This window comes from Diabrotica virgifera, chromosome 2 (genome assembly GCF_917563875.1).
Source record: "Diabrotica virgifera virgifera chromosome 2, PGI_DIABVI_V3a".
Lineage (NCBI taxonomy): Eukaryota > Metazoa > Arthropoda > Insecta > Coleoptera > Chrysomelidae > Diabrotica > Diabrotica virgifera.
Window position 1 is genome coordinate 99,828,250 of NC_065444.1, and position 19,533 is coordinate 99,847,782.

The 19,533-nt window shown below is 31.8% G+C and overlaps 1 protein-coding gene across 3 annotated transcripts in view; it reads left to right on the forward strand.

Annotated features, from left to right (window-relative positions):
- Positions 1 to 5,100: 5,100 nt before the first annotated feature.
- Positions 5,101 to 19,533, forward strand: part of LOC114343742 (RING finger protein 145-like) — a 76,518-nt gene continuing 62,085 nt past the window's right edge. The window contains exon 1 of one of the 3 annotated variants that reach the window (XM_028294597.2): positions 5,101 to 5,187. Coding sequence is in view for 1 of the 3 variants with exons in the window: in XM_028294585.2 (XP_028150386.1) it covers positions 15,564 to 15,615 (52 nt within the window). In the remaining 2 variants the exon portion in view is untranslated. Of the gene's footprint in view, positions 5,188 to 15,479; positions 15,638 to 19,533 lie in introns of those variants that run through there. The other 2 variants (XM_028294591.2, XM_028294585.2) reach the window with 2 other exon arrangements.

Consider the following 19,533-nt stretch of genomic DNA (forward strand, 5'->3'; position numbering starts at 1 on the left):
CAAAAATTGGATCAAAAAATGGATGAAACACAACAAAAAATGAAACAAGCAATAGAAGAGAACAACAAGAAAATGGAGGAACGCATAGGAAAGTATGAAATAAAAATTAAAGATCACATGCAAGAACAAGAGATAGAGATTAAAGAAATCAAAATCAAAATGAAGGAGATAAACAATTGCCAGAAAAAGGAACTAGAGAATTTGGAAACCAAATTTGAAAACGCATTACAAGAAGACAGGCGAGAAATAGAAAGACAAATGGAGGAAATCAAGAGTCAACAGAATTTCGGAGAAAGAAGAGAAACGATTATCCATAGTACAGAGGATGTGAAAATAAGATTTGGCGGGGATGTAAAAAAATTACACCCAGTAATTTTCATAAACAATTTGAAAAAGAAAATACGACACATCGGTAACTTCGAGACAGCCAAAGAAACGATAAGGAACCATCTTAAAGATGAGGCAAGTTTATGGTTCGATAGCAAAGAAGAAGAATTGGACAATTGGCATAAATTCGAACAAAAGTTCCTGAGTTATTTCTGGGGAAAAATACAACAGCTAGAAATAAACAAGGAATTGCAAAATGGGAGGTACCATGATAGAATGGGTATTTCAGAGAAAACATATGCACTACAATTATATAATAATGCAAAACATCTACAGTACAATTATTAATCCGAACAGCTAGTAGAACTGATAGCCAGACATTTTGAAGATACCTTAGAAGATCACATAACTCTACAATACTACAAAGATATCGACAGTTTGTGCCAATTCTTGCAAATACGAGAAGCAAAAATGAGAGAAAGATAAATAAGAAGATCGCAAGATAATTATAGACAACGCGAAAATCGAGACTATAGAGATAGGAGACAGAACTTTAGGAGAGATTATACAAGAAGAGAAAACGAAAATAGAGACAACGGAAGAGGAAACTATGAACAAAGAAATCGGCAATGGAACGAAGACAGATATCGAGAAAACCAGAATAGAAATAACACCCGCACAGATCAAGAAGACAGAAATGATAATAGAAGGAATGAACAGGAAAATCCTGGAAACCGATACGGATCCGACAGACAAAGAGAAAACAGAAGAGCGGTAAACAACACGCAAATATATGAATATGAGGATGAGAGACAAAGCGACGGAAGAAGAAGCGAAGAAGAACAGCAAGCGTTTTTTCACGAAAGCGCTCACTAAAAACAAAAGAACAAACAGGAATTTTTTGTCACCCGAAGGAATTTATTAAATTAGCAGGAAATAATGATAAAGGAAGTGGATATAATTTAAAATTTGTAGATGGTTTTATCAATGAGAAACCGATTAAAATTATGATTGATACTGGTTCAGAAATTACTTTGATTAACAGGAAATTGATAGAAGAGGTTGATTTGACAAATTTGATTTACAAAATTCCCAGGGTAAATTTAGTGGGCGCAAATAAACGGACTTTGGCAACAATAAATGAAGGAATACGAATAAAGGTTCGATTGGGGAAGAAATTTTATGCACTACAATGTGTTATAATGCCAAACATGATGCATGATATGATCGTAGGATTGAATGAATTGTCAGAAAATATGTGGTGATAGATTTCAAAAATAACAGGATGAAAATCGCAGATGAAAAAGAAGAAGAACCGAACATTTTGAAAATGGACAAGGAACATGAGAAACGAAAAAAGGAAAATGTAGACAAAAAACAAACGGTGGAAATGAATTTGGCAATGAAGCAAGGACAGGGAAGAAAGAGGAGAAAGCAGCAGAAGATAAGTAAAAACAAGGAAGCCTGGGATTCCTCGAAAAAAGAGATGAGCCCAGAAGAAGAAAAAGGAGAAAGAAGATTGATAAAAGAAAATGAAGATTGGGATTCCTCGAAAAAAGAGATGAGCCCAGAAGAAGAAAAGGAAGAAAGAAGATTGATAAAAGAAAATGAAGATCGGGATTCCTCGAAAAAGAGACGAGCCCAGAAGAAGAAAAAGAAGAAAGAAGATTGACAAAAGAAAATGAAGCTTGGGATTCCTCAAAAGAAGAGATGAGCCCAGAAGAAGAAAAGGAAGAAAAATGGTTGACACAGGAAAATGAAGCTTGGGATTCCTCAAAAGATGAGATGAGCCCAGAAGAAGAAGAGATCAGAATAGAAAAAGAAGGCGGAAAAGATACAATTGAGACTGCGGCATTTAAAGAGGAAGTATGCAAAATGGAGAAGACAGAATACACAATAAACATGTATAGAGAATCGGAGGAAAAAGAAAGAAAATTGATATGTGGAGAAGAAAAGGAGAAGGAACTGCGTGTAACATTGAGGAAATGTGAAAATTTAATAAATGAAGAAAACAGAGTAGCCAAAAAGTATGAAAATTTATTTGAGACTAAAGACTTAGAAAATTTTCGATCGAAAACTTACTCTATCCCATCTAAGTACAGACACGGAAAAAGAAAGCAATTATTTTTCAGGTGGGACTCAATATTTTGACACAATAGAAAAGTGTTTTTGTCGAGAGAAAATCATATTTTTGTTGCACTTATTAATACTGATTTTATCTCAAAACAGGGCGGGTATGTTATTGTGTTTTTAATTTATCAATCAAAAGCAAAATGAAAATTAAATTAATTTTTTTTTTATATAACGCGGGCACATAAATTTGATACACCTTGTATATTGAGCTGTAAATATTTATTAGAATTTAGTTTGGATGTAAGTGGATTTCTCTTTTAATGAGCTTTCCGATGAATCATTAAAGACTTTTGTGAATAATTAAAGTGAAAAGGACGATGTATTTAGATTTAAAATGGAAATAGATTGTTTGTTACGAGAACTATAGAATCCACAGGTAGATGTAATTATCACTTTCTAGAAAAGGTGGTTTAAAGAAAGTTTGGAATTTTAATATCTTTGTTTCAGCCCGAGTAAATAGTGTAGGTTTGCATATGCATATGAATTAAAATTCCAATATTTCAAAAAGTAAATAGTAAATATAGGTAATCTTGCGAATACATAAATTTATTTTGTTTAGATTGTTTTACCAAAGTCATCGGGAACAAACCGATAAATTGTTTTTTTTTTAACTATAATAAATTTAATTGGTAAAGATTTCATTCGGACATCTGTGTCCACAGGTTTTAGATTTGATAGATTTTAGAGTATTGATTTTGACAAATAAAAGACAATTCTGTATGTTTATTTTAATATTTTGCTTTATTTCTTTTCCCTATTTTATCCCGATTAGGATCAACTAAGAGATACTGAACCCACGAGAGAAGATAAGTATAACGTGAGATAATTTGGATTTTTTTAATAGTATAAAAAAGGCACCCTGAGATTTTTTATTCATTTTTATGTATGATTTGCGACAATTAAATAATTAATCAAATAAATAATAATTAATATAAAATTAATAAGAAGCAGATCATAACAATACATAATCTAAGATCTTAACCCTGGTGTCCTCTTATTTTTTTAAGAAGTATGCACTTTAAAATTAACACACAATAAAACACCATGCTCTGCTTTTACACTTTACACTAACTCAAATGGTTTTCTTCGTTTGAGTCTTCTTTCTAACCTAGTATTGTCTAGGAGCTGGATGGCCTCGATGTTTACATGACTATGGAGCCGTTGTTCGTGACTACCTGCCATCTTCTTGATAACTCTGTCTACATCTTCCATCTCAAGGTCCTTGTGGAGATCGACATTTCGGATATACCAAGGAGCATCAACGATGTTCCTTAACACTTTATTCTGGAATCTCTATTCTTTAATCTGGATATTACTTGAATTGGCACAGCCCCAGATTTGGCAACCATACGTCCATACTGGTCTCAGTATTTGTTTGTATAGAAATATTTTGTTATGCGTGGACAATGCAGATTTTCTTCCCATCAGCCAATACATTTTTGTGTAACGGATACCTAACGGCAATAAATTGATGCAAACAGATCACTCGGAAATTTTCGGGATGGCTTAATATACATAAGTCATCAGAAACGAACTCCGGAGCAGCTGGTGCCCTGCAGTGTCACTGCTGAGGCACGTCATCTTCTGTATTTAAAAAGTTGAATTTTTTTATGCAAAATGCTCTGATCTAATTTGGCTCTTTGGCTAATAAGTTTGCCGACCACTAGGCTAAATCTAGATAATAATATAATTGGTAAACTATTTGCGACCACTTTTTGACTGGCAACCTGTTATCAATAGGTTGTTCCAACATGAACTTTTGGACGGTCCAGAAACCGTCACGAAACTACTTGTACCGTTTGTTGTGAGCATGTTCGTAATTTTATCGCCCAGTTATCGTCCCATGACGGTAATTTGGAAACTGATGTTGGAACAATTATCTGACTGATAACTGATTTATCTATCATTATCCATTTTGTTGGGACAGCTTGTGAGCGTTACCATTTCGTGACGGTTCTCGGTCGTGTTGTAACAAACCTAATGTATTCTCCTATAGGGCTTTTCATTCACAGTCATTTGTTTCGAGCTTCTGTCATGTGTCACATAATATTAACATATCTACGACATACGTTATTGGTATATACAATAATACAAACCAAAGACGTATGACGTAGATATATTAATATTATGTGACACACGACAGAAGCTCGAAACAAATGACAATCGATGAAAAGCCCTATTCTTAAATTTTTATAACAATGTGATTTTAATGTTATGAACGAGACATTTTTCAGTGGGATCTTAGACTAAAAATTCTTCATTGCTAATTAAATTCGGGCTTTCTCACATCCAATTTTTTGTATTGAATATATTCATATTTGCTGACTCCGGAGTCGGCAACTGGAAAGTGCAGGCAAGGGACAGAACAGAATGGCGTAGAACGCTTGAGAAGGTCGAGGCCCTCTAAGGGCTGTAGCACCATGATGATGATGATGATGATATTCATGTTTAAAAAAATTTAATATTTACAACTTTGAAAACTTACTTTCACCAGGTAATCGTATAAAAAAATAAAATATATTTTTTAGAAGTAGATTTTAAAGTTCATTAGATGTTATTACGTATATTCTTTACACAAATACAAGTTGGCCAAAGGGTATTTATAGAAACAAGCTAGATATTTCTGTAGATAAATATTTGCTAACCATGAAAGTTTACGACTGCATGTGTACGATATATAAAAATATTCCTCTATTAAAAGTTATGGATCAACAAATAACTTAATCGGTAAGCATATAGTATGTTGTTTTAATTAAATCTAGTAATACTACTATATACACTCACCGGCAAAATTAACCACCCACCTTTTGTTGTTTGTTTGGGTTTATATGACTGCGGACACTAAATCCATTCGCCAATTTTACTATTTTTGATTTTATTAGTCATTTTTTCGTATCTTATCCTAAAACTAATACTAATATTAATCTCTAATAAATAATTCTATTAATAAATAATTATTTTTGTATTTCTTTTAATAATTTTTTATATTATATTTTTTTTATTTATTTTTTTCTAAATGATGTTCTCAGAGTTCCACAGTAAAAACTGCAACATTCTTCTTTTCTTCTTTAGCCCTCTACTTCATTCGAAAGCTTTTTACTATGGACTTTCCAAGTTCGTCATTCATTTTTATGTACATATTTTTTTATTATATTTTTTAATTATTATATTTTGTTCTATTATTTTTTTATATATTTTTTTATATTTTTTCTTTCTCCTTTTTATTTTTTTTATTTATATTTTTTTTTCTTTTCTTTTTTCTTTTAACATATAACAATTTACAAGAAATACTTACTCTATATTTTTACAATTACAATTATTGAAGTTTAATATCTAAAATATGTTTATACAATAGTCGGTATACCAACTCATTATTTTCTAATGTTAATATATAATTTAATTTAAACTGCTATATACACTCACCGGCAAAATTAACCACCCACCTTAAAAATGGGTCATGTTTGATGTCTCGAATCTCCTAAACCTGTTGCCCGATTTAATTGATTTTTTAATATGTTTATAGCCTTATTCTTTAACAATATTGCTGTAATAACATTGTTGCTAACCAGGTAAATTCTCATTTTTTCATCAATACAGGCTGTGTTTAAATAAGTATATCAAACTTTAAGGGGTAATTCTGCATGGAAAAATAATGATAGCTTCCTTTATAAAGGTATGTCCGCAAATGCTTCGTTTCCGACATAGAAGGTGTTGAAATTTTTTTTACAAACTGACGATTTATTTATTGATCTAAAACCGTATAGGTATATCCGGCATTTCTCAACCGGCTTTGGAGCAATAAATAAATTGTCATTATTTTTTATGCAAAATTATCACTTTAAGTTTGCCATATTTATTTAAAAACGCCCTGTATTGATGAAAAACATGGCTATATGTTAATATAGGTACCTAACTTTTTTATGGTCCAACATAAGCGAATCATTTTGAAAACTGAATGTTGAGAAAACATGAGGCTGTAGTTGGGTTTTAATTTCAGAATTTGTAAATGCTAGAATATTCCACAGATTGATGCGAACTTTGAGAAAAAACACAGTTTGATTGATATACCCGGTACACAATGAGAATTTACCTGTTTAGCAACAATATTATTACAGAGATATTGCTAAAGGCTAAAAAAGGCTATGTATATATAATATATTAAAAAATAACTTAAATCGGACAACAGGTTTAGGAAAGTCGAGACATCAAAAATGACTAATTTTTAAGGTGGGCGGTTAATTTTGCTGGTGAGTGTATTATACCTAAATAAATTCAAAATAGTGTATTGCTTAAATTAGGTATGCCAACTTTCATCTGAAATGGTTAGCGACAGCTACAAAATATAAACATTACTTTCATGCAAACTATTAAATGTTAAATTACACGTGAAATAATACTATTATACAATGTTGCCAAATCATAATTTAAATAGGTACTATATATTTTGATTTTTTCAATTCTTAATGCAGTTAATGCATAATTCTGAAAATTCGATATTTCCTCCACGTCTTTGGGCTGAGCACTCTCCATCCTTACAAAGAACCACAAATCCATGCGAAAGTTTTCATTCCAAGTATAATTCTTATTTCTACTGACCCCATCCTAACGTTAATAATTTTATTGATATAATTATACAATTTCAAATAAATACCTACAATAAAATGAATTAATTTATTAATTAAATGTAATTTATTTAGACCTTGGGAGGCAATTCGTATGTGACCATTTTAGCGACAGGTAAGACACCCTTCTTCGGGAGGCATTTCATATGCGCCCGTGAGCCAATGAGTAGAGGATTATAAGGATAAAAACGTTTGAAGTCAATGGTGTATATACCGAGGGCCTTTGGATCGAGGGATATACGTTGACCGAAAGCGTTATAATCTATAATACCCGTGCTGCCTTCAACGATTAATGTCCGACTAAATTATTTTTTATATATGCAAAAAATTTGAATGAATTTTAAATTAAGTAGTTTTCAAATAAGCCAGCAACAGTCGTAACGTAATTGTTGTTATAGTTTAACTTAGGTTGTTATTTGTCAACTTGACAGTTAAACATTTAGATGAAAATAGAAATGACAGTTAGACATTAAATAGTTAATGTCCGACTGGTATATTATTTGACAAATAATGACATTATTTCGAAGTCTGTTAAGTACGATATAACGCCCTAGGGCGGTATTTTGAAAAATAACGCCATTGGGTATTAAATTTAAATAATGACTTAGATAATGTCAAGTTGACAAATACCAACATAAGTAAAACTATGGTTACCACAATTACGTTACTACTGTTACTAGTAAATGTACCTATTTGAAAATTAACTAATTCAAAATTCAATAAAATTTTTCACATATAAAGAATAATTTAGTCGGATATTAAACGTTGAAGGCATTACGGGTATTATAATAATAACGGTTTCGGTCAACGTATATCCCTCGGGCAGAAGGCCCTCGGTAAATACACCATTGACCTCAAGCGTTATTATCCTTATAATACCCTTGGTACCTTAATAACTATTTCGCCAGCGGTGTTAGTGGCATTTTTGTGCATTGAATTTGAACAATTTTACCAGAAAAGTATAAGTTTCAAACCGCGAGAGAGTGCTACCGACGAAACTCACAGCCAATAAAAACAGAGGTAACCTTTAAATTTCACATACATTTCTTCTTTTTCTCAATGACCTCTTGCGTAAGTAGTCATCCAGTCGCAGGAACTTATATATTAAATATTATAATTATAATGAACAAAATCAAAAACATACCTATTTTTATTATTAATTCAGTGTGTTCGTTCAGTAATTAGTGTACAATAATACTTCAGTTCAAAATTTGTGTTTGTCTCGATCAATATCTTTTTTTCTCGTTCTGCAATATTTGACCTACACCAATTTTATAAGAAAAGTACAAGTCTCAAACCGCGAGAGAGCGCTACCGGCGAAACTCATAGCGAATTGACGTTTAGTTTAAGAAATCATAGGTGGAGTATATCAAATTTAATAGCAAAGCAAAGTCAATAGCCACTGAAAAATAGGTTCATATTCATCAAATTTCAAATCTAATATTATTACGTGAAATAACCAAAAAAATGAAGCACTTTTTAGGATAAACTCATTACAACATTTTTAAAGTGTTTAAAAAAAGCTTTATTTTGTTTTATAAAAAAATTTCTAGCATCAAAAATTAACTAGTTGCGCTCAAAATAAGGTTAGTCCTTTTTTTTTGGTAAAAAATCGGGAAAATCACCTCCTAATTAGCATCTCAAATGAACTTAATCGTTACCACTTTACAAGTTTCTTTTCTCGTGTATTCGTTCATATATGATCTGTAAGTTTCATCGGTTCAAAGTCCTTATTTTTGAAAGGGTTGTAGTAAAAAGGCTTGTCACGAGTCACTAATCACGAGTATATGCTAGAAACATCAAATCTTATCCAATTTTTGTCTTACAGGAGAACAAAAAAATTACAAAATATTCAGAAAAGCAAAGCCAACTTTTTTATTTTTTGAGATTTTTAAGCTTTAAGATTTTTAAACAATTTATAAGTTATTTTGAAAAAAAAGCATTTTTTCAATATTAAAAATTTTAAAAATTTTAGTTTAAAACCAATTTTCTTCAAAAATAAGCACTTTGAGTCGATAAAACTTACAGATCATATAAACACAACATAAGTAAAATAACTTGTGAAGCGGTAACGATTAATTTTATTCCAGTTGCTAATTAGGGGGTGATCTTCCCGAATTTTTTTTGCCAAAACAAAAGGGACCAACTTTATTTTGAGCGTAACTTATTACATTTGATGCTAGAAACTTTTTTTATAAAAACAGAAGTAAAGTTTTTATAAACACTTTAAAAAAGTTGTCATGAGTTTTCCCCAAAAATTGCTTCATTTTTTTGATATTTCACGTTGCAAATTCTATTTGGAATTTAGCGAATATGAACCTATTTTTCATTAGCTATAACTCTGGTTCTACTAGGTCTAGAGGCCTTATGCGTACACCATTTTTTTACTCTTCTACAGGCTATATTTTTGCTAAGCACATTTTTATGAAATAAATACCTACTTTTTGAATTTTTTTAATTGTTTGCGAAAAACCGTCTAAAAACGTAGTTATTTTGTTAAAAAATGAACATATTCACTCGTAAATGACTCGAGAAGTGTTGAATTGGCGAAAAAACTCTTCTTCTTCTTCCTTCTTGTATGTAAGCTTTAAAGCCTGTTTATTCTTCAATGTTAGCCTCCTAAATTATTTAAGTTATCGAACCATCATTTTCTTGGTCTGCCAATACTTCTTCGTTTATTTGGTGACTCATCTCGTGTTATTCGTACTATCTGCCATTATACTAATAATTATATTTGCCATTCTACTAATGTGTTCGTTCCACTCCTGTCTCTGTTTTGTCACCCATCCATTTATGTCTTCTATATTGCATGATCTTCTTATGTTTTCGCTTCTCTCCCTATCCAACAGACTTTTTCCTGATATTCGTCGGAGTATTTTCATCTCTGTTGTTTCTAGTAGTGACGACTAGTCGTCTCGTTTTAGATTTTAGATGTGTCAGGTCTTGTCTCCGCCGTGTATGTTAATATAAGTCTAATGGCTGCTTTATAGATTTTTGCTTTTGTGTCTTGTCTTAGGTGTTTGTTCTTCCAGATTGTATCATTAAGAGATCCCGCCGCTTTACTTGCTTTTAAGCTTTGTTGTCGTACTTCCTCTTCAACATCTCTTAACTGGCTATATCTATTCCCAGATATCTAAACCTTGCTTCCTGCTTTATTATTTTCCCATCAATTTCGATTTTACATCGTAGTGGGTATTTAAAATGTTTTCATACATTTGGTTTTTTCTGCTGATATTATCATATTGTATTTCTTGGCTGTTCTATTGAAGATGTGTGTTAGTCTTTGGAGATGTGAAAAATGAACATATTCACTCACAAATAACTCTAAAAGTGTTCAATTGGCGAAAAAACTCTATGGAACCAAAGTTACTTAAAATTAGTCAATTTATCCATTTCCGGACTTATTTTGGACATATATTTTTCACCCCCGAGAAGGGGTGAAACTCACCCCCATGGCAAAAGCACACATCGACACAATATCACTTTTTTCTTTGACATGTTAGCTATGCGTATGCCAAATTTCATATCAATTCAAGCGGTTCTTTAAAATTTACAGCATAAACCGTGAAAGATGTACTATACCCTATTCCACGAACATAAGCCTGTTTTGGATTACTTCGACAACGAATATTTTACTGTACAAAATAAGAAGAACGAAAGTAAATTGCAAATTACATTGTTGTTTATTGGAATAATTATTATCGCCATTTACTTTCGCACTTCTTATGTTGCACGGTAAAATATTCGTTGTCGAAATAATCCAACACAGGCGTATGTTCGTGGTGGAATGGCCCATAACTGAAATATCATAGAAAAAGCCTTAATATAATAGACTGGGAGATATTATACAGAAGTTCAGCCACGATTTTCTAAGTCCTGCCTTTTGCAATACTGGAAGGGTAGACGATGTAATTACAATCTGTGGAAACATCCACAAATTTCCTGTGACATTTTCCTGTAAAAATTAGATTTTCCCAAAAAATAAAAATAGGGTTTTGCGATGAATTTCTAAGTCCTGCCATATCCGTAGATAGACAGGATACTATCGATTTTATGAAGAAAATTTTTTGGGCAGGACGGTCGCAAAAGTACTTAGGGAGTATACATATATACAAATATGTAATGAAAATAATGAAATTTTCATGATTTTCTAAGTCCTGCCAACTTAATAAACTAAACATATTTATTTCAAAATGATCAAAAAAATATTGGCATGACGTCTCCTAATGTTTAAGTATACTTGTCCCTTGGAAAATTCTGCGGAAAATTCTCACCCTGATTCCGTGATTTTCTAAGTCCTGCCTTTAAAAAGTTATAATACTCAAATGCAATCAATACCTTTTCGGTACTCGGCAGGAAGGTTAAACGGTTCTTGTAAGACGGCAGGAGTCCTAGATTTGTAAGAAAATTCGTGAAAAAGTCAACGATTTTCTAAGTCATGCCATTTTGCACATGTTTCAAGAATCTTAATATAAGTGTATATACAAAGAGGCAGGATGGTTTTATGGTTATTTTGTATACAGGGTGGGGCATTAGTGTGGGCTAGTCCAATTACTCGTTTGTCGTAAGATATACGAAAAAAGTTATTTAGGTAAAACATGTGCCACAGATAGGACTATAATTTAACAGTATTTTCTAATATACAGGGCTACCCGTTTTCACAGGGTGACAAAACTTTATGTTTTTTTAAATGGAATACCCTGTATATTTTTACATTTTTGGATTCTACTCGATGTTCTCTTTAATAAAATATAGTGTTTTGAAATATTATACGAGGTAGTTTAAAATATAATTACGTTTTTTTTTTACTTTTGTAGGAACATTCACACCCTATACATATTGTTAGTGATTTGATATCCAAACTTCTATTAATTTATGTTTAAACGATTTTTAATATAGTCTACTATTGTCAGTTATTAATAGTATACCAAAATGTTTAATTTTAGTATACGGGGTTGGTTGAAACTTGAAACTCGGAATGATATTTTTTGAGTTTTCTTAAATGGGACACCCTGTATTTTAGTATTATAATAAAATGATATTTTATGGTACCTTTTTATTTGCTAAGCATTTTCTATACAATATTTATATATTAATTTCGGCAGTAAATTGATACAGACAGATTACTCAGGTGGTTTTTGGGGTTTCTGAACAAGAATGTCACATTAGAACAGATCTTTACCTAGTACTCGGGGTGACTGATATACACGCCGTATTCTTAAATTTCGAGGCTTTCAGACACTAAAGTGATGCAAGTAGATTTCTCAAAGAGTTTTGTGGTTGCTGAACATTAATACGCCATCAAAATCGACCTCCAAAAACTCTCTTAAATTCGAGATCAGTCACCCTGGGCACCAGGTGCTCCGAGGGTCGGTTGTAATGTCATATTCGTGTTCGGCCATCCCAAAAACCATCGAATATTCTGTTTTTTTTTAAATTTATTGCCGATATCCCACGAAACTCCAGATGGCGTGCCTTAGCAGCAACTCTGGGCACTAGGTGATTCAGAGGTCGGTTCTGCTTGCGTATTCGTAACTCCATAAACCTCCCAAATAACAAAATTTTGCCCTTCATACACCGATTTTGACAGGTTTATGCACTTTTGGATGCATGTTATGCACTAAAATGCAATTTCCACCCATTTTTATATTATACACCTTTTCCTGATGTTATCCTGAACACAATGCAAAAAGTTGCAAGTAGATAGATGCTGTATTTAAAAATCGATTTATTCTGGTGTTGTTAGTGTTAGTAAATTTTGCTATCAAATATAGGAAACAATATCAGGATAATATCTACAATCCTACAGTATCAGGAAAACGAGTTGAGTGCGGCAACTCAGCGCCTGTTACATGCGTGTGTATTTTGTGTTCGAACAAGTAAGAAGGCGGGATAAAATTGCTATGCAACAAAATAAATTAATAACAACAAATTGATTTTAAGGCAATTAATAATTGCAATAAAGGCAATTAATAAATTTAATAATTTTAAGGCAATTTAACACAATTCAACTAATCTGAAAATGCTTCCTAAGGCAGATTAAAATAACATAAAACGTGAAAGATGAGACGTGAAACATGAAACTTGAAATAAGAAACAAATAAATTGTGAAAAAACATTTGATTTCATGTGATATACTAATCGAAGAAACAAAAATAAAATTTGTATAGTCGACAATGGAAAGTTATGACGAGGTCGTTGCTGTCATGGCAAACCTTTATTGCTTTCTAAGGGAGGCCGCAGATCAAAGAAACGTGAAGTAAAACTTAAAACGTAAAACATGAAACAAAATGAATTGTGAAGGACGAAACCGTTTCATATTATATACTAATCAAAGAAACAAAATGAAAATTTGTATAGCCAACAATGGAAAGTAATGATGACGAGGTTGTTACTCTTGCGGCAACTTTTTATTACTGCCCAACATCATAATCATAGTACGTATTTGGTTGAAAACGAACTAAGTAATCATCTTCCCAAATTTAAATAATTTTATAGACTGAGTATTCAAACATCTACATTGTTTTATTTTGGGTCCTGGTTTAAAGAAAACTGATATTTTCTTATATTTTCTTATCATTACCTATTCGAGTACCTCTCCAGGTTATAATAATTGTACAACTCTTCGTTCTACTTTACAACAGAAACCAATGCAATATTAAATTCTTGGTTGGAATTCATATTATGCACGTAATTAACTGTCCAAAACAATGAAACTGAAACCGAAAAATACAACACGATCTCTTTCCTGAAACAGATTTCACCAAGATAAAAATTTTTTATGTGCATGAATCACACTCGCTTCTTGTGTGTGCGAACTTCAATTTGTTTAGCTGTGTTTTATTTTCATGAAACGTGTTTTACGTTTCATGTTTTATGTTTCTTTGGTGTGGGGCCTCTCGAAGATAAAAAAGTTTCAGGCACATGAATCACACTCGTTTTATTGGTGGGCGTACTTTTAAATAGACGGAGGCCTATGACCAGTACTAGAAATTCACAATTGATAAAATCGATTCATCTCTGGAAGAGAAATAAACGTAGCAGTTTTCGTTTTTCTAAATAGAATTTTTCTAAATTCTTTTAAACTCAAAAAACCAAAAAACGAAAAATTTTTCACATCGATTTTTCTAGAACACTGCACTGCGTATTCTTCTGAGTTAAAGCAAAAGTACCTTTTAGTACAAAACTATTCCAGAATTCAATAATCCAGTGTCAGAGATGCTTAAAAGTTAGACACAAAAGTTATTCGATAATATATCCGTTTCCGTACCCTAACGGACCCCTATGACCGGTACTAAAAATTGACAATTGATAATTGACATTTGACAATTGACCTCTGGAAGATAAATAAGTGTACCAGTTTTCGTTTTTCCAAATAAAAGCGTTCTGCAGCTATTTTAAAGAAACTAATTACAAGACTTCGATATGCTTCTTCTAGACGAAGCATATCGAAGTAGAGGTCGTCCGCCAACCAGATGGTCTGATGACATTTGTAAAGTTGTAAACGGTTTTAGATTAGTGTTTTTTAAGCATACTCGACATGGTATGACTCAAGAAAAATGTGGTGATATGAATATGTTTGTATAACACCCTGAAATAATTTTACAGACAGATAATTTAATTTTTTTATACGAAATAACTATACAACCATCCTGAATCTTTGAAAATAGATTTATATTAACCTTCTTGAGATATGTGCGAAATGGCATGACTTAGAAAATCGTGTAATTTTCCACGAATTTTCTTACAAATTTTTTAACTATATATAGTAAAAAAGGTGTAACTAAACATCCTGCCATTTTGCATAATGTATACTGAAATTATTTATTTTGTAACAAAATTTATTTTATGACTTAGAAAATCACGGAACCAGAGTGAAAATTTTATACAAAATTTTCCAAGGAACAAGTGCAGTTAAACATTAGGTGACGTCATGCCAATATTTTTTTTGGTCATTTTGAAATAAATATAATTAATTTATTAAGTTGGCAGGACTTAGAAAATCATGAAAATTTCATTATTTTCATTACATATTTGTATATACGTATACTCCCTAAGTACTTTTACGACCGTCCTGCCCAAAAAATTTTCTTTATAAAATAGATAGTATCCTGTTATTCTATGGATATGGCAGGACTTAAAAATTCATCGCAACTCCCAATTTTTTTATTCATGGAAAATCTAATTTTCACAGAAAAATGTCACAGGAAACCCGTGGATTTTTTCACAAATTGTAAGTACCTTCTCTAACCTTCCAGTATTGCAAAGGGCAGGACTTAGAAAGTCGTGGTTGAACTTCTGTTAATATCTCCCGGTTTATAATATTTAAATCTAACCTCAGCAGCAATGTCATAGTGACAAATAATATGGTGTCAAAATTGTGAGACCAGTCAAAATTTTGTCAGTCAAACTGAAGCAACTGACATTTTAACATTAGTTTTATCGTATTTAGAAACACTCTCAAAATTATATCAGTTCATTATGTCCACAATATCATTATCGTTTCACACAGAGTCAGAAGAAGAAATTATAGGTAATCAGCAGCATCGTATAAGGTACTAACATGAAAATATTTAAAAAAAATGAGTTTATATATTCAAATACTTTATCTAATCAGCCAAATTTAAGTTTATTTTTATTTTTCGTTGTTTTAATTTTAAATTTGTTTAAATTTGTGTAAATGAGTTTTGAATTCAGATGGTATTTTTTGATAATCCATAAAAGTAGCAGATTTCTGAATGTACGAAATTTGTTCAATTATTGGCAAATATATTTACAAATAATTACCACTACAATTAATACACTAAGGGCCGGTTGTTCGAACGCTAATCAACAATGATCACTATCAAATATTTAATTACTGTCACCAAAACTGTCAATGTCAACTTTTATTGGGTTGCTGAAAACACAATTGATTAAAATTATGAGATTAGTTAATCAATTAACCTAACAATTATTAACATAATTGATTAAATAATTTCATATTATGTTTTCAGCAACCCAAACAAAGTTGACATTGACAGTTAGTGAAAGTAATTAAATATTTGATAATGATCATTGTTGATTAGCTTTCGAACAACCGGCCCTAAGGGCCGGTTGTTCGAAAGCTAATCAACAATGATCATTATCAAAGATTTAATTACTGTCACCAACTGTCAATGTCAACTTTGTTTGGGTTACTGAATACATAATATGAAATTACTTAATCAATTATGTTAATAATTGTTATGTTAATTGATTAACTAATCTCATAATTTTAATCAATTATGTTTTCAGCAACCCAATAAAAGTTGACATTGACAGTTTTGGTGACAGTAATTAAATATTTGATAGTTATCATTGTTGATTAGCGTTCGAACAACCGGCCCTAAGAGCCGGTATAGGTGAAATTTGCTAATCATTTTAAGCACGATAAGAACCTATAATTGGACGGGATTCTGCAGAAAGGATCCAAACCACACTTTGTTAAAACTGAGATATTAGCCAAAAACTTTACGAAAAAATTTAAAATTCTCTATTAAAAATAATCATGGTTTAACATTAAAATCGTGAATATATGCATTAGATTTGATTTCACACATACTGTTTGATTCAAGAAAACAGTTGCTTTTAAAAAAAATCCACTTTTGTGGCTTAATTCCCTTCTGCAAAATAACTTAAGTGAATTCAAAGTTAAAAAATATTATTTATTTTCGATTATTGAGTTACATAATCGGGTGTATATTATAAAAAAATGTTAATATGAAATTACTGGGATTTAATAATTTGTTCGATTCCAAAATCTGGATGACCCGTGAATTCAAAAAAACAGTTTTAAAAAATCCACTTTTGTGGCTTGGTTCCCTTCTGCAAAACAACTTAAATGAATTCAAAGTAAACAAACATTTATTTTCCATTATTGAGTTACATAATCAGGCGTATAATCTAAGAAAATGTTAATATGAAATTACTGGGATTTAATAATTTGTTCTGGAAGTCCCGTGAATTCAAGAAAACAGTTGTTTAAAAAAAATCCACTTTTGTAGCTTGGTGTCCTTCTGCAAAATATAACTTAAGTGAATTTGCATAAAGAAACCAACCCACATAGATCTTTTCTGCAGAACGCTGTCATGCTGCAATGATAATGTTGGTTGGTTCTTTCGCTCATAGAGGACGGTATATATCGTATGTGGCTTAGTTCTTTTCTGCACAAGTATCTACGGGGAATTTTACAACCTATAAAACTCTTAATAGGAAAAATACATAATTTGTGATTTGGTTCCTTTCTGCAGAATCCCGTCCAATTTAAATACTAGAACCTAAAAGAAAACGTATGGACACTATGCCACAGTATAGTTATTCCTCCTATACTGTGACTATGCAGTCACTTTTTAGTCGACAGTGGCGCATCAAACCTTCCACTTATGGACGGAATATTCTTCTTCTTCTTCTTCTTCTTCGTCTAGCCATTCACGTCCACATTTGAACATAAGCCTCTTCAAGTCTTCCTTTCCATTGTTTTTGTTGTACGCTACTTGTAGCCAATTTTTCCCGGCAGTTCGTTTCAGATCATCTGTCCATCTCATAGGAGGTCTGCCTCTGAGTCTTTTGTGTTCGTATGGTCTCCAGGTTAAAATTGTTCTGTGCCATTTGTTAAGATCGCTCCTAGCTACATTTCCAGAGTATCCCATTTCAATTTTAGTGACTTTGGTTTTCTGTCTTATCCATGTGTTTGTTTTCCTGTCCTTAAATGATATGCCAAGCATTGCTCTTTCCATCGCGTGTTGAGTGACTCTGAGTATGTTCATATTCTTTTTTGTGATTGTCCATGTTTGTGCCCCATATGTTAATATCGGAATAATGCATGCATCAAAAACTTTAGATCTAAGATGTAGTTGAATTTGCTGATTTCTGAGTATATAGTTCAGTTTGCCGAATGCTGCCCATGCTAACTTTCTTCTTCTTTTTATTTCTTCCGTTTGAATTTACCTATTTAGTATTATTTTTTGTCCTAAGTATATATATATTCTTCAACTTTTTCTATAACTTTGTTGTTTATTATTGTCATCGTTTCTTCGGGGTGCATGAATTTGTTTTGTTTAAATTAATTTTCAGTCCTATTTTAGAAGATTCGGTGTGTCTAGTTCTGAAAGCATGGTTTGCAGTTCTTGTAGGTCGGTAGCTATCAGGATTATGTCATCCGCAAATCGTAGATTAATGAGGTAGCGGCCATTGATGTTTATTCCCTTATATTTCCAATTTAGATTTTTAAAAACGTCCTCCAAAACTAAGGTGAACAGTTTGGGTGATAAAGTGTCTCCCTGGTTGACTCCCCTTTTTAATGGTACAGGGTTCGTGTATTCATTTTCATTTAGGTAGTAAGTAGCTGTAGCTTGGTTCATAGTTTCTTTTATTTTGCATTGCGTTTATTACGTCCGTGTGTTCTATAGTGTCGAAAGCTTTTTCGTAGTCTACAAATGCTATAAAAACTGAAAATTTGTATTCGTTACATTTTTCTATTAATATTATTGTGGTTAACAGGTGATCGGAAGTTGAATAGCCTTTTCTAAAACCTGCCTGTTCATATGGTTGGTATTCATCTAATTTTCTTGTTAGTCGGGTAGTTATGACTTTGGTGAGTATTTTAAATAGGTGTGAAAATATACTGATGGGCCTGTAGTTTTCCAACTTTCGATTATTACCTTTCCTGTGTAATAATATCACTTTAGAGTTGTTCCAGCTCTTAAGGACTTTGCCCTGGCGTAAACAACTCTCTACAAGCTTAGTTACAATTGCAATGAGTTCCTTACCTCCTTCTAATATCATATCTGTGGTAATCCTATCTTCTCCTGTAGCTTTATTTCTCTTCATGTTTCCCAATGCTGTAAATACCTCTGAAATTGTTACTTTTGGCATTATTTCCGAACCAACATTTTTTATTAATTTCCGTGCTGGTCTCATTTCATCGTCTTGTTTGATGTCTTCTGTAGAGTTCCGTGTAAAATTCTTCTATTCGTTTCAGTATGTTTTCTCTAGTGGTGATTTCATTTTCGTCTTTTCCCATTAATGATATTATCTGACGTCGTCCTAGTGTCGGTCTGAGGCATTTCATACTCTTATTTTTTTCAAGAGTTGTTGTTATTAATTTTTCTTCTTCTTTTCTTTTTTGTTTTCTGATTCCTTTTCTAGTCTGCCTATTAAGTTCTCTATATTCTGCGGTTCCCTTTTTGTTAGATTTATTTAAGATCTTCCTTTTTTCTATTTGTTGTAATATTTCTTTGTCTAATTCATTGTGTGTTGTTTTTGGTTTTTTCAGTTGCAGAATGCTTTTGTTCACTGTTTCGGTTAAAAGGTTATTCAAATCATCAATATCATTGGAGTTTATCTGCTGCATGTTAACTTGATTTAATGCATGCATTATCTTTTTATTACATTCACTATTTTTTATTTCTTCAGATGTCCATTTCTATCT